Source organism: Argiope bruennichi, chromosome 2 (genome assembly GCF_947563725.1).
Source record: "Argiope bruennichi chromosome 2, qqArgBrue1.1, whole genome shotgun sequence".
Lineage (NCBI taxonomy): Eukaryota > Metazoa > Arthropoda > Arachnida > Araneae > Araneidae > Argiope > Argiope bruennichi.
The window spans coordinates 29,638,276-29,654,798 of NC_079152.1; the positions used below are offsets into that span (position 1 = coordinate 29,638,276).

Consider the following 16,523-nt stretch of genomic DNA (forward strand, 5'->3'; position numbering starts at 1 on the left):
AATCAACTGAAAATCATATAGAAAACTTGAGATCATCACATGTTTTCTTAATTTACTACCAAGATAAATTTTGTAAAAATTTATTAAAAATTGATGCTTTAATAAGGGATGAAACTGTATATTGTATTTTTATACAAAGAATATGATAGGGGTGGGAGGAAACATGGTTTATAAATATTAAAAATGCCAGATAAATGAAGAAAATTAACAGTGACCAAGTTGTTGAAGGGAGAAATGAATGTCTGTAGTCAGTATTAGTAAAATTCAAAATAGCAATATTGTTTCAAGGAGTGTACCTAAATTTTTTTTAAAAATTGCTGGTGACCTCAGCAAATGATAATTCAATCCCATGATAATTCAATTCCATCTAATCCAAGCTTATCTAAAAATTGAAAAGGGTATTGATTGGTAGGGTTTATTATTGTATAGCTGGTTTATTTTAATAGAAGAAAATTATGGTATTTATATAATATATAAAATTTTGGAACAGAGATGTGGTCATAAGGAATAGTATTTATCCAAATGATCTCACAATTGGAACCAATGAAAAATTATAGTATTTTTTGTTTAAAAAAAAAAAAAAAAAAAAACTATCAGGTATAAACAGAACTTAATCCTTACCTTGGAAAATAAAAAATCTTGGGCTTAGTTGGAGAGGTGTGGCCTATGAAGCTACATTTATAAAACTACAAATAAAATTTTCTAATAAAAATGATGGGTTTCTGTTAATATGTTTATCACTTTTTTTTTATGAAATATGCTGTTTTAATTTTTTTTTTTTTTTTAAATAGTCTGCGGCCTTTCCCGCCCCCCTCAGGATATATATAGTAGGTAAAATTAATCTAGAAGGAAAACTTGTTTAGTCATTTTTTTAAATTTTTCCATTATATAAATGTATGATGAAAATAATTAAATGCAAAAATTAGATATTAAATAAAAAAATTAACTAATAATTTCTAAAATTATTTTTAAATTAGAATTTTTGCAGTTTAGATTCTTTTATCACTATGCAAAACAGCTTCCAAATCCATTTTGAACACATCAATTCTTTTATAATACAATGCATGCATAAATATACAGTTTTCTTTTTCAGTGGATAAAAAGGTATTCTTATGTTGTAACTTGATTTCTACTTTTTATCAACCTCTATTGGATCTTCACATTATTTCCTAAAGTTTGATTTATTGCCATGGGTAATTTTCTTGGATTTTTGTCTCTTCCTCTTATTTTGGAAGTAATTCTTTTTTTTTTTTTTTTTTTTTTTTTTTTTTTTAGGTTTCTGTAAACTTTTTTCTGTTTGGAACAGAATTACTGGTTAACTTTGATTTAAAATGCATGATTTATCAGTACTCATATTCAGAATCTAGAAAATAGTAATAAGCTGTCACCCGTTTTCATCAAAATTAGTTCAAGTGGCTAAAATGATTTTTCTTTTTTTCAAAATTTTTGGATTATGTCAATTTATTGATTTTCTCCATCTTCAAATGTGGATAATTTGGAATTAGTCAAATGCCACTTCCATTTTTTAAAAACTGCAGAATTATTCTCAACATTGAAATTACTTCATTAAAAAAAAATTATCTGAAATTATGAACCATGGCAAGGATCAGAAAGTTTGATAATATCCCAGAAATCAAGTTTCTGCAAAGCTTGCACAATATTGGAACACCAGCAAGAGGTGGTCTATCAGATTACTCAGAAAAAAAATAATTGAAGTATCAAAGAAAAAGTTCAGCATCAAAGCTGAAAAAATTTTCTTTGTAATTAAGGTCAGAAAGTGGGAAGCTGCAACTCAAATCCATTAAATAGACCAAATATATGATGAAGATGTGAAAAACAATGTTAGTAGTCTGTAAAGTGTATCTCCTCACTTAAAGATTATAGTTACTAATGCTTCATATGGGCAGCTATTAAATTTAATCTTTTTTGTTACATGAAAATTTTTATCTTGAATTCCATAGAAAAAGATTGTCAAAACAAAATTTGAAAGCAATTTAATTAAAATAAAAACAGAATGTAAAAAAGCTACTATGTTGATTTATGACTTTTAAAAAGTTCCAAATAAGAGGATGCTAATCTAAAATTTGTTTAATACATCAAAGTTTCCATATTTCATCCTTTCTTTTTTTTTTTTTTGTAATTATAATGGAGATGATTTCCTTGAGTGTATGAAATATATTAATGAACCAAAAACAAAGCACTTAAAAACATTTAACTCATATGTTATTGCTTGCTTTAAAAAGCATAGGTGTAGTCTTTTGCTGAATGAGAATCGAATATTGTAAAATTGGCAAAAACACTTTTTTTTTTCTAAAAGCAAACCCAAAGTAGTTAATCCGTTATTGGAGGTAAGCTCGAATGAAAACAAAATTTTCTTATCTGCTGCGCAATTGTAGAAATAAAAGAAAGAAAATCTGTATTGTTGCAACTTTTTGTTGTTGTTGTCTCTTAAAATTTAATACAGAATCCGGTTTTTTTTTATCTGTTATGCAAAAAAATTAGCTGAAGAATTAAATTAACCTCAAAAAAGAATAGAAGCTAGCTCTCTTCAAAAAATTTTCGCATACTCTGATATTCCTGGCCTTTCAAAAAAAATTGTGGATTTTGGGTAAGGCAGAGAACGCTTTGCATTCCATTGGCGTACAATGATAAAGAAATAATAACCTTTGGCGAATTTTTCAGCGATTAATTAATTAACCTTGGCAAATTGTTAATAGTATCCAAAAATCGAATTTGTGTTTCAAATACATTTTTCCCCGACCGATTAAAACCAAATTTTGACATAGAACTACAATTGTAGTCACAAGATCACATGCCAAATATGTTATATTTCAATCTTTGCAGTTTTAAGTTATGTTTACATGCTTCTGAAAGTACAGAGCAACAGATGGTACACACATTATGTGTCTCTGTCCGTTTTTGTGTTAACATATATTCGTACAGACTTCCTCCTTTTGCTGAAAATTTGATAAACAAATGTGGTATAAAATCATATGCCAAATTTCCTCCGTCTAGATCAAAGAACTTTTGAATTATCTTCGTCACAGTATACCCTCCAGTAACTACGGAATTTCCCTAATTGCTACGGAAATTAGGTTAAAACTAGCGATACATAATGAACTACAAAATACGCTGAAAATACCCTTTTCCTGACAATGTTTTATTTCAATTCACTGTAATTAACGTAAAGCAATAGAGGAATCATTATACGAAATTATTATTAATAGAAATAATTATGAATTAAAATATACGAAATTAATTTAAATCTTAGAAGTTGAAATTTATAAGTCTATATCTGTGACTTTTTCAGAGGGCCTCCTAGAACTTTAACACCGTATTGAAAAAATATTTAACGAAACTTTTACGAAATATATAACTTTACTTTAAATATATATATAACTTTTTATTTCAAAACTGATTAAATGAGTGAGATTTAATAGCTGAAAACTAAAAATGATGGTAAAAAAATTTCATATCAACACTATGCAGAGATGGATTGGAAATTTCTAGAAGCTGTGAGTGCTCTTCTTTTGATTTTTTATATTTAATCTTAGCGCCATTATAAACATTTCTTTTTGTTCCATTTTTCTTTTAAAAATAAATAGGGTTATTTTGTTAAATAGCATTTTCTTAAATTTTATTTGTAATATATAATACGTGAACATAAATCGCTTTTTTTATTTATTGTCGAATGGCTACAGTCAAATGTGGACAAATTGTTACACGAGTATTTCAGAGACGGTTTAATATTTATCAAAGATTCAGATTGAACGGCTACAGTATCGCCTACATTTTTCAGCTACACACTTAATTCAATATCTCCTAATTTATGGAACTGTAAAATATTATTATAAATGCCCAGGAGAGAGCTCGTCGTATCTTCAAAACTCCATTCAGTCAAATGAAAGAATGCAAGAAATAAACATCAAACAGAAAATTTAATCGTACGCGAAAATAAGATTAATAATCGCCATAACTTACTAATGGAAATGGATGAACATATCTTCCAAAATTATTAATCTCTCGAAAATGGTTTTTGAATAATTTTAAATCTCAGAAAAATTACCTACTTCATAATACAGGCGCCTCAATCTCAGGAGACACCCCAGCACAAGTCGAATCTGATTGGTTCGTTCGATCAGTGAATTGAAAACCGCCAATTTTTATCAGTGAAGCGGTAAGTTTTGTTCCGTATTGCAAGGATAAGCAATAAACATGGAATTCAAATGTGTGTTATCTGGCGCTGAATTTAATAAAAACGCAGTTATTTTAAACGCATTTTATAAAAATACAGCTCATAATAATTTCTTTTCAAATACAGAAATAAGAGATTCTCCCTGTGAAGTTATTGCCTTAAGTTACGAAAACATATGTTAAAATGGATCCAGTGAGAGTTTTGTAGATCTGTGCATTTCATTTTTATTGAAAGACAACATTTATAAACCTATGTAATAACAGTTCATAATATTTTCTTTTTAAATATTGAAATAAGAGCATACTTAGAAACATGTAGCAGACCCTGATTTCTTCTATATCAGCTTTATTATAAAACAGATGTGTGTGTAAAATTTTAATCAACTGAATTACAAAACAAGATACTACAGTACTGATATCTATTCCCAAATTAATTTCGCCAAAGTACGCATCTTATTGTCAAAAGGAAAGATAAAGAGCCAACAGAAGATTTCCCATGACGTATAGTTTGAAGTCGTGATCGAACGAACCAATCAGATTCGACTTGTGCTAGAGTGTCTTCTGAGATTGAGGTGTCTGTCTTCATGATATCGATTTCATTTCTGTACGATTTTTTTACTTAAATATTTTTTAATTTATTTGAACAGTCTATTACGATATTTTTAATATTATAATTAATTTCAAAATCGTTTGTCAAAGCATTCAATACCCTATTTTTGCCAATGTTGAAATTAAGATTGAAAAATGCTTTCTTTGCACATTAATTCCGAAAAAGGATTTTCCACTTTTATTTCGTAATCTTTTTTTAATTTGCACCCACAGTAATTTCTAGTAGATTTAGATTTCTTCAATTAAATTCGCGTTTTTCAATTGTGTTAAATAATAATCTGAAATTTCAAAAAATGCATATCATATTAATAATTTAACAACTTAAAAATAGCAATAACCTGGGCGAACAAACTGGTGACCACAGGCGGCTAATGTTTTAATTTTTTTGGATATTCAAGGCACCATGGAAGTAATTACCGATAAATATGATTAAAACGGTGACTGACTGATGAGTATTCTCAAATGACATTGGTGAGCTTTGAACAAAAATGTCAAGGAGAAACCCGAAGGATATTGGGTGTAAAGAATTTTCAACCCCGAAATGATAAAATGAATGTAGGAATATAAGGATCCTCTATTACTACGCTGCTCATGACTACTGATATACATTGAAAGGAAAAGTTAATTTTTCACTTTATTATTTGAAATAACAGTTCGTGAGAAAAAGTTTTCTTTGAAATTATTTTAAGTCGGAGAAAATTAATAAATGGTTTAAAGCAAACTTTTACTTTTTTTTTTTTTTTTTTTTTTTTTTGTGGAAATAATGTAAAACGATATTCAGATAATTTTTTAAATGATTTTATTTGGAGTTTTCCAAGACCTCTGGCAGGCGCCTGAATGAACACTTTAATTGTTTACAATTTCAGAATATTTTTACAGAAAAAAAAAACTGCGAAATTAATTATGAAATTATTTCAGAACGTTTGTGCATATTGACGTTGCAAATCAAATTTAAATTTTGAAAACTGAAAAACTAATAGTATGGAGTTGTTAATTTTGCGTTTCGAAAAATAGTATATACTTCAGAGAAAATAAATAAATATAAATTTCGAAAAGGTTTTAGGCATATTTAGTAATAAACATTTTACTTTGTATTAGAATATAAGCAATCTTTGATAAAAATTATGGAATAATTACGATTAATCATACTGTCGTTTTTATGTTAAATTAGAAATTACCTTTCGTTTGTTCCAGAAAATTTGATATTAATTACCTACATAAGTTTAAAATAAATGAAATGAATATGATTAATTTTCTGTCATGTAAGAATCTACTTTAGATTTCTTAATTGATTTTTTTTTCTTTCTTTTTGTACAATCGTTAAATTTACAAATAATTATTCACTTTCTCCATTTGATTTGTGTTATTCTTCGCATACATATGGCAGGAATATCAGATATTTTCAAGGTTGCGAGTATTCAAATAATTTTTATCTTAGTGAATTATTTTTTGAATTTATTTTCAAAAATTAAATGTAATACCAAATATCGCCAATTTGGCGCTAATCGTGCCAGTGTGAAAAACTTGAATGAACATCTACCTACGTAAAATGAATTCTTTCTACAATAACCTGTTTCTTTAGCGACCGCCGTAAACATAGATATTTGGCGAGAAGTGATCTCATAGTAGTCATCTAACATCAGTACAGACCACGGCTGCGTCATCAGCAAACCAACTGATTTTTACTTCCTGCACGCGAAGGATGCCATTGATTATATGTTGAAGCAAGTGGGTCTGAGTTTGGATCCCTGTACTACTTCAGTGTAAATCCTACGTAGCATCGAAAGAGAATTTTTAACTCTGGCAATGAATTGCCCAAATGATAAGTAGGAGGAGAATAGTTTAATGAAGTCGTCTGGGATCTCCATATTGATCATTTTGAAGATTAGTCCATCAATCCATCCTGTTTGAGAAGGATGGAATCTATATGTAAACTCATTCGATATTTTTAACTCTTTAAAACATATTAGACAGGCTAAAATCCAACCGAAATTATTCTGGTCAATAAGATAACATGTGCAAAGCACTATACATTAATATATATTGTTATAGAAAATGGATCCGAACAACAAAGCTTGAGTGTATGATGAAAAGATCCAAGAGGCTTTATTTAACACGAATATACAGACATCAAATCAGAGCCGAAGTCTATACAAGAACAATATAGCAAAAAATCGTTAATAAACAATCGTAAGAGCTCAAAGAGCAGGCAGGAGATACATTTCGCATGACTATTCACGCCTCTCGAATCATCTGCTACTCGCAGAAAAAAATCTTCGCACGCCTTTCGACTCACTTCAACCACGTCTCCAGCTTTTTTATAATTTTCTTTTTTCCGATCAAAGAAGACCTAGAAAGATAGCTATTACTCGGGGCCTAATGGAGACAAGATTCTTACTGTTTCTGGAATCTTTGATTTTGTCGGCAGAGGGAATATTGATCCAGTATCATTCAGAATCCTTTATAACTATCTCAAAAACTGCCTTATTACCAGAAGAATTACTGCTTTGGGAAGCAATATTACAAATTCGTAACACTGTTCCCTTTTTCAAAGACTGATGCCCCAGCAGGTTCTTTAGATAAAACTATAATCAGTAGCAAAACATGGTGCTAACCGATAGATGTAAACAATTTTGGCTTGTTGCTAAACAATTTCTGAATTCCGTGGGCCACGTTTCAATTTCTTGACAATAGTAAGATTTCTTGATGATAGTAGTAAAATGTTCTCACCAATATTACGCCAGCCTCGAGCCATAATTCTGACTTGATCATGCACCTTAAAATGTAAATATCGTTTCGAGATAGGATCTTCTGGAGCAAATTCTTATCAAAATGGTTGATCGGTCGCATTCAACTTCTTCCATAGAACTAGCTTAATGTCAGGATACTTGAAAACCAAGGATCCACCGCTGTTGTCGCCAAAGCTTTCATGGGAATTTCTTCGTCTTTTCCGGACTCCCTCGGTTCCCGAGCATTGACCTTAACTTTCCATATAGGGTGTTTCAAAGAGAACATCCACATTGTACGGAAATAAAGGCAGTTCCTCACCTTATGTCCGCATTACACTGCTTTGCAGATTCAGAAAAGCAAAGTTTTTGAAGCAAATCCAAGCCGAGAATCGTTGTTGTCGGGATTAATTCCCCTTCCTAACCCCAAATGGCAACGCATTCCCATTGCCTTGAAAGTTATGCAGAAAAGATTTCTTGTTTGTTTGGCAATTAGAAGGGTGGACACTAGGAGTGTGAGCAATGAGTAGCTCTCGAGGATAATATGCTTTTGTCCCTACTCCCACGCTCAGCTTCATCATCACTGTCGAGATTAGTTCCCTTCCTAACCCCAGATGGCAGCGCATTCCCTTTGTCTTGAAAGTTATTCAGAAAAGATTTCTGGGTTTGCTTAGCAGTCAAGAAAAGGAGACGTTCACGTGAGTGTACGTCTCCTTTTAACTCGCGAGGAAAAGCAAAGCAAATTTATTTTAACGATCACGCGGAAACCAGCGAGTTTCTCATGAAATTAGTAGCTTATGAAGAAAATAATTTTTATTGTCTTTAAGCAATATTCGTAACCGTGATATGGAATTGCTTATAGGAAATTGTATAAAAAAAAAGAATAGCTCGTTATGAATAAATGGATGACTAGTCAAGAAAACTGTTCCCTGACTTTTCTTGCGTGGAATCTTCTATTTTTTGCAAACAGGAGCACAGAGTATGTGCTCACAAACAGTGCAGAAATGCTTAGAGAGGGAAATGACTCCTATATTCGACAGTCGTTTCCACTTACTAGGCTCCGCCAATAGCCACACACAAAAATGACTTGCTTTTAGATTGTTTATTTAATTTTTGAACCAAATCTGCTCTCAACCGTCGTATTAGCTCCGGTGTTTACTAACACGATGCTTCTGATGTTGAACACCAGAAGCCACGAAAGGATCAGGCCGTGTAGGATCCATTTTTCCCATAACCAAGAGTGGAAGCTCCTAATACTTCTTTATTCGCACAGGACAGTCTTCGTTTCGCAAAATGGCCGAAAAATAGCTTTATTGTAATTACCTGGCACTCTATCTGTCCGTGCACCTCTTCACAAACTTTCGATTCATCTTCCGGATCATGAAGTCCTTTTCAAACGACGGAGATCTCTCTTCGAACTTTGCTATTTCCTTTTTCAATTTACTTCTTGAATATTATTGATATCTTGAATAAATTGAATATTTTCCTCTATCTTAATTCTGTTGAATTGATTCTTAAATGAATGTTTTATTTATACACAACAGCATTTTGCAATATCGTTGTTGTTGTTGTTTCTAATGGCTCTTGTCTAGACAAGCCCACTGACTTTAAGTCATTCGTGGTTTTAAGCCAAGGGTACGTCTCTTGTTTATTATGCAGTAGCGCCATCTAGGACCAAGAGAACGATTTAGTTACACACACATCACAACCCTCTTCACGGGGCGGACTTCTTTCATGCATTTAATTCACTCAAGCACAGATCGTAATTTAGACCTGAATCAGAGAACGATCACCCCTGATGCAGTACCCCCAGTGATATTACTCTCGACATGGAGGACTTTGTAACCACGACAGATTTATACGCGTGTCAGCCACCACACACGCGGGGAGTCTTCGGCCAGCGGGGTTCGAACTCGCACCCCAAGGGACGCGAATTCAACGGTCTACCAACCAGGCTATCCCAGCCTACTACGGCATTTTGCAATAGACAGCATAAGTAAATAATGGACAAACATAACAGAACAAAATACTCAGAGAGAGCTTACAAAGATAGACTTCCCACGACTATTCACACCTCTCGAATCATCTGATACTCGCAGGAGAGCCTTCGCGTGACTTCTCAAGTTTCTCAAATCACCTGCTACTTTTAACTAGCTTAAGCTGAATTCAACCACTGATTCACAAATCTACTCTCTTACGTTTTTATAGTTCCAATCACAGAGGAAAAAGGCTTTACAAATATAATAATGAAATGACTCGCGTAATAATGAAACTATCGTCAAGATTCTTGCTGTTTCTTGAATCTTCGATTTTTGTCGCCAAAGCCGGAAGTCATTGATCCGACATCCATTCAGGATCCGCTAAGAGCTATATATAAAACTGCCTTCCTTATTAGGAGATCTACTGCATTGGAAAGCAATATTATAAATTCATAATAATATAAACTTTTGAATGAAGGGTGGTTTTGGGTTCAAGGGACCATGTTTGGTGAGGATGTGCAGAATTTTCTCGAAAGTCTTGTCATGAGAACCAGTTTTCCTATAAGGAATCTACCTATATGAATTAGTATTTATTTTCTCAGAAATTTCGAGGACTTTCAACAATTATGCATATGTGTTATGATGATACGATTTGGAAATTGAATGACTTTTAATTAAAATGGTGCAAACTGAAATTCATTTACAGTTCATAAAAGCAAAAACAATTCAGTCTTCAAAAGATAATTACACTTCACATTCACTGAGCAGAGAAAGATTTAAAATGTTCCACATTAAATCAACTTAGATTCTCGGTCAAATACAACAGTTTCGTCCAAGACAAAGCAAAAAAGATCACTTATTCAAAATCATAACTGTTTGGCAATGGATATTGAAAAAATACATTTGTGGTTTATTTTAAAAACGGATCATGGGGTAGAGACGCCACGATGACAGAAACATAGTACTGAATGAGTGATGACTTGCACAGATTAAGGCGGAAGAGATGAAATGCTGATGAAGAATACAGGCGGAGGTGAAGAATGGTAGGCTAATCAGAGTCAAATTGTTAGGAGAAGCTGATGTACCCAATGAGATGAATGGCTAAAATCATGATTAGTTTTGTTGGAAATTAAAAAAAGAAAACTTAGAACATGGTGCACGACTTTTTTTTTTATTTTGCATGCATTTTTGAATGAAATAAAACTTTCAGTACATCTTCAAGTCTTTGAGGATTTTTTGAGCAATCTTTTAATTTCTTTTATAGTTGAGATACGTTTTTTGATTATTAGTATTTTCCGGAAAAAATAGAACCACTCAGAAACCATATTATATTCAATTGACAGAATTCGTAACATACGAATTCGTCTTACGAAAAACATACCTCATTAAAGACTACATGTCTTGGGCAGTGTAGCCCCTGAGCTTAAAACTGTTTGAGATTACTCTTAAATGAAACAGAATAATAAAGCAAATAATGCAAAAGAACATTAAGGTAACAGAAATTTACATTACAAAAGAATAATAAAATTAAAGAAAAACTGTTCACAATTCAAACAGACATGTCATACATGACTTTTAAAAAGAAAACAATGTTGGTTTCAATTAATTTTTCCTTAGAAGGTATTACCAAAATAAGGAGCTAGCCAATCATATCTAACAACTCTAGGTCTAACATTTGGTTTTTTAATCTGAACTACAACAATATTGCCTTTACAGAACTATGTAAAGATTTTCCAGGATGATTGCAGTTTTGGAGAAAGTATCTTGTGTTGCTCCTTTTCATATCCTGTCAAATACACAAAATATAACAGTACATAGAGTTGTGCTCTAGAAAAAAATAAAATTGTCCAATTCAACCTTTTGTTTCTTCTGTCTGAAGCCCTTCCTACAAGAACAATCTTATCATTTTCAAATTTTTGGACATAGTTTAACTTTTTTTTGGGGGGGGGGCTTTATAGGCAAACATTCTCCATTGACAGAATCCGTAAAACAAAAAATAACCAATTAAAATATTTAGATCATTTCTTACTTTATATTGGAGAAAAATATTAAAATAATGATCATAAAATTTTTTTAAAAAAATACTTGAGTATTAAGTGTATGCCATTAGCAAATATTAGTTAAGAAAGTGCAATCTTATGCAGTTTGTTTTTGACGATTAATCTCTGACATGCAGTTAATGCACAAATAACAAAACAGTGAATTTGAAAGTCAGAATTTAAGTTTCAATTTTTAAAATTTTTCAGAAAAAATGACTAATATTTAAAAATTACTCAAAATTCAAAAAATTATACTGTTGCAATATTTTTTTTCAGAATGGCTATTATTTTCTCTTTTTGAAATTGTGAATTTTCCTTCTCTCTACAACCATCAGAAATCATAATATGGAATCACCAAAAGCAATACAAAATATTAAATAAAAAAATCTTCTAGATTAAAATGTTGAAACTTCAGTTACAAGATGCATCAAATCACCATTATTAGTACCTGTACTGTAAACTTTTATGGCTATAAGAACAATAGATTCCTCTGTACAAAGCAAACACATACAAATACTAGCTTTTATAAGTATTGATAAAAAAAAATCTAATATTATTTAGAATGCTTTATTAGAATAGTAGCTTACATTGAGAGTTTTACATAAAAGGTTTAAATGTTTATATATGCACAGTATCAATGAAAAAAAAAATTTTAACTTAAAAAAAAATGTTATACAAGAAATATTCAATCATAAGATTCACAAATTATTAACTATTAACAAAATCTAGCCACAGATCTTATACAAAAAGCAATATAATTAAAATACAAATGAAATCGTAACTCACTGCTATACAAATGAAGAAAAACATTTATTTACAATAGCATATTCATTTTCTTTCTAAAGGAAAGCTACACAACGGCATAAATCTCCTAATATTCACTTTTTAGAGTTTTCTTTAGCCAGAGACCATAACATCCATTTGTATAATACACATTTTTTTTAAATGCAAGTTTTAAGAAAAATGTAGAGCAATGCAGGATCAAACGATTTACAATTTAATATTCAATATAACAGAAATGAAAAAATCTAGAAGTTAATTGAATTTAAAAAAAATTAATATTAAAATAATAAACAAAAAGAAAAACAAAATTCAAAAGGGTAAAGAATGCTCATTTTCATAGCTTTGCTATGCAATAAACAATTTATCTGTATATAAAAGATCACTAGATGGCAATACAATATATTGCATAGTTTAAATTACAAAGAGATTAAGCATACAAAAGTGTCCAATTGAATACAATGAATTAATCAAGCTTTTTAGTCAGGCAATCATTTTGGTTTGTATAAAAATTATATTTAAAAATATTGCACATCTCATTTTGATTTAATTTAAGTACATAAATATTATTTTGCTTAATACTATTAATTGATATTCATATAATGTAATATATTTATAATAAAAAATTAAAGACAAACAAAGTCAAATTAATCTGTAGAGTTTTAAAAGCTAAATTAGTTTTTTTTTTCTTAATAAGTTTAAATTGAAAGGATCTGAAATATACATATTAAAGACATTTTTACATGCTTCATAATCTCTACCCCCCCCCCCCCCGAGCATACACAAAAAAAATATGGTAAAATAAGCAAAGGAACCCCTTACTTTCTTACTAATACTCTTCCTTCAATCACTCTTTATAGTTTCTCCTAATAACATAGCTAAGTTCAGCTAAACATATATAACATTTGAAATGAAATTTCTATTTAATTGTATAATTTTTAAAATCTCATAATTATAAAAATTAGATTTGTTGAATCCAAAGGCAATTGATAATAATAGAAATGGAATTATAACAAAATTGCTTGTTATATAAAATTCTTTTTCGATACCACATTATGTTCTAGAAAATTTTTATATGGAAAAAATATAACATCTTATTACAATAATGAATTAATTTATCTATTTACTTTCAAGTCAATAAATAAAACAAACTGCTTTTCTCTATTATAAGCTTTGTACAAAGTTTAAGAAAAACATAGAGAAAATATAGGTATAAAGTTTTTAAAATATGAAAAACAGTTATTAATTACCATATCAACTTTACTGCATGTGATATGTTGCAATATGCCGCTTTAGAAGTGATTCACTGGCAAAGCTTTTTTCACAATATGCACATTTCACTTGTTCAAATTGAAAATGGCTTTTCATGTGAGCTTTCAATGTAGCCGGGGTCTTGAATTTCTTTTCACAATATACACAAGTATGAGAGCGAGTTGGTTCATGGCTATACATGTGTGCCTGCAATTTGCTGGCATTTTTAAATACTTTAAAACAAAGATGACACTGTTGGGCACTGGTTGACTTGTGGTTATCAAGGTGAGCCTGGAACTGCTGGATAGAACTACTTTCATATGGGCAGAACTCACAATGATAACGCACATTGCGAGTAGGAGCTGGTGGTGGCGCTGGAGTAGCAGGTTTCTTTTCAAAAATGGTCAATTCAGGTCTCTGCTTCAGAAATGGCAGAATTTCGACAGGTACTTGATCATTAGTGTTTTCAAAGCGTCTATATCCTATAAAAGTAGAAATCAAATGGATATTAAATTTTTTGTTTAACAATTTAACTAGTTTGCTCAGCCATTAATATTCTTAAACTTATACATTCAAATTAAATCATTTGTAAGTGGATGTAAAAATTACCCAGAATTCATAATAATCTGACATGGTATCTGATTTTTTAAGAAATAAAATCATATATATATATATATATATATATATATATATATATATATATATATATATATATATAAACAGAAAGTTATATAGTAAAGGAAAGTGTAAGAGAGTACTTATTTAAGCAAATAAATATGTTTGCTGCAATTTATTTATGTATTTATTAAACAATGTCAAAAATTAGTGAGGACATGAGAATAGTTGAAGGATAAATAAACTCTCATTATTCCTAAATAGCTACTATAACTGCTTATTCATCTATTAAACTTTTTAAACAAAACTCTAGTATTGATTTTAAATTGAAAATACTTTATTAAAAGAATCACAGTTTTATTTTTTACTTGAAACTTTTTATTTTATAAAGATATTTAATAATAAATAACAGCTGCAAAACTGAATAGTATTTTTTTAGAGGAGGGAGAAGAAAAAGCAATATTTTTATTTGTACTGTAAATCTGACTTTGTATTTTTTTTTTTCTTATTTAATCAACATATAAATAATCAATTAAATCTGGAAGGCCATGTGGAAGTATGAAAGAAAAAATTCTGCATGGTTATTAAGATAATATAACATATTGATTAATAACAAGAGTAACCAATTTTTTGATAAATAAACAAATATTGAAATGAAACTGCAACTATATTTTAAAATTCAACCACTTCAAATCCATGCCTGGCATTGCATTATTCTCAGCAGATGGCAGCTTCTTTTGTATGCTAATGTTGTGTATCAAAAAATTGCATTTTTTTTATATTCCTTACTATGAGAATCTGTTGGTTAAAAAGTTTACATTCACACAGTTGAAATGATTTTAATATTTATGTATATTCATTTTTCTTCTCTCAATTATTTATAACATATCATTTAAAAATATGAAACCATAAAGAGGAAGAAAATCCAGCATTCAATAACCACTTTTTACCTGTAACAGAAAGAAAATATATTAATACAGTTCTAACAAACAAAAACATAAAAAGAACACAACACAAAATTAATTAACAATTATTAAATATTTATCAAATATGGACATTAATATGAATGCATGTCAAAATGGTAAATATTAATTTAAAGCAAAAGAAAAATGGATAGCATTCAAGAATTATTAAAAATAATAAAACAAATAAAAAAAGCATTTTGACTTCAAATTCTAAACCTGAAATATATATATATTTTTTTATTTCTTATAAAGATACTTTCAGTAGAATGACCAAAAATTAAATTACAGCAAACTCATCAAAGACAAAAGAGCACACATAAAATATTATAACATCACATATTATAAATTTAAATTCTCAGGAGGGTATACAAGGTTCATAGTTTAAACACACATAATACATGAACAAATTAAATAAAAATACAGGAAATATTTAAAAAGTTGAATCATCAGGTATGCAATGGCAGAAGAACAATTCACTTTGCTTGATTTTCAATGGTAAAACCTGCATGATAATAAAAAAAAAAGGATTAAAATAATAAACAGAAATAGAAATACAAAATGCCAACATTTTTAATATTCAAAGCAGCAAAGAAGTGTTTCTCAGTACAAGGTAGAGGAGGAGTTACAAAAGGGAGGAAAAAATGAACTTCAACCTTACAACTTCAAAATAAGAAATATTTTACATTATTATAATTAATATAATAATGTAAAATTTAGTGGACATTCATTTCTTTGTTTGTTTAAATTTATATTGTTAATAATTCAAATTACATCTCTTAATTTCTGTGAATATAAAATTTTTATTAACTATTTAAGTGTTTCTCTATAAGCTATATAGGTTAGAAGAGTGAACACTATTATTATTATTATTATTATTTTTTTTTTTTTTAATATTGCCAAGAGATGGAATTAAAAACCAGTGGAAGCATGCTTTGTATTTTCAAGTTTAGCTATTGAAATCCAAGCTATGCCCTTCAGTTCAAATCATCCAGATATCAAATTCTACACATAATAACAATAATGAAGACAAGGTTTTTGGAAGCTAATTTTCTAAAAAATAAAATCTAGAGAATCTTTTTTAATATAAATCATCTACCAATATAACTGAATATCTGTTTGTTTGAATAGTATAATTTTACATCCTTGATGGATTTGAATAAAATTTGGTGCATGCATTCCCTAACATTTAAAAAGATTAATATGCTATTAACAATTCAGACAAAGGGAAAATTGTCATAGATTTGGAACATATCATTGCACAAAATATATTTTTCCAACATTTTAAAATTTACAAAATTACCTTACAGTGACATTAATTCCATTTCCATATAATTTTCTCTGATCTTCAATCATTTTTTCAAAGTG

At 29.5% G+C, this 16,523-nt stretch overlaps 1 protein-coding gene across 1 annotated transcript; it reads right to left on the bottom strand.

Moving 5' to 3' along the window:
- Positions 1-13,587: 13,587 nt before the first annotated feature.
- On the bottom strand, positions 13,588-14,128 carry LOC129962155 (transcription factor che-1-like). Its single transcript, XM_056075893.1, has 2 exons — positions 14,113-14,128; positions 13,588-14,060 (listed from the first exon to the last, which is right to left on the bottom strand). Exons 1-2 carry the CDS (start codon positions 14,126-14,128, stop codon positions 13,588-13,590), a joined length of 489 nt encoding a protein of 162 aa, XP_055931868.1.
- Positions 14,129-16,523: the final 2,395 nt, after the last annotated feature.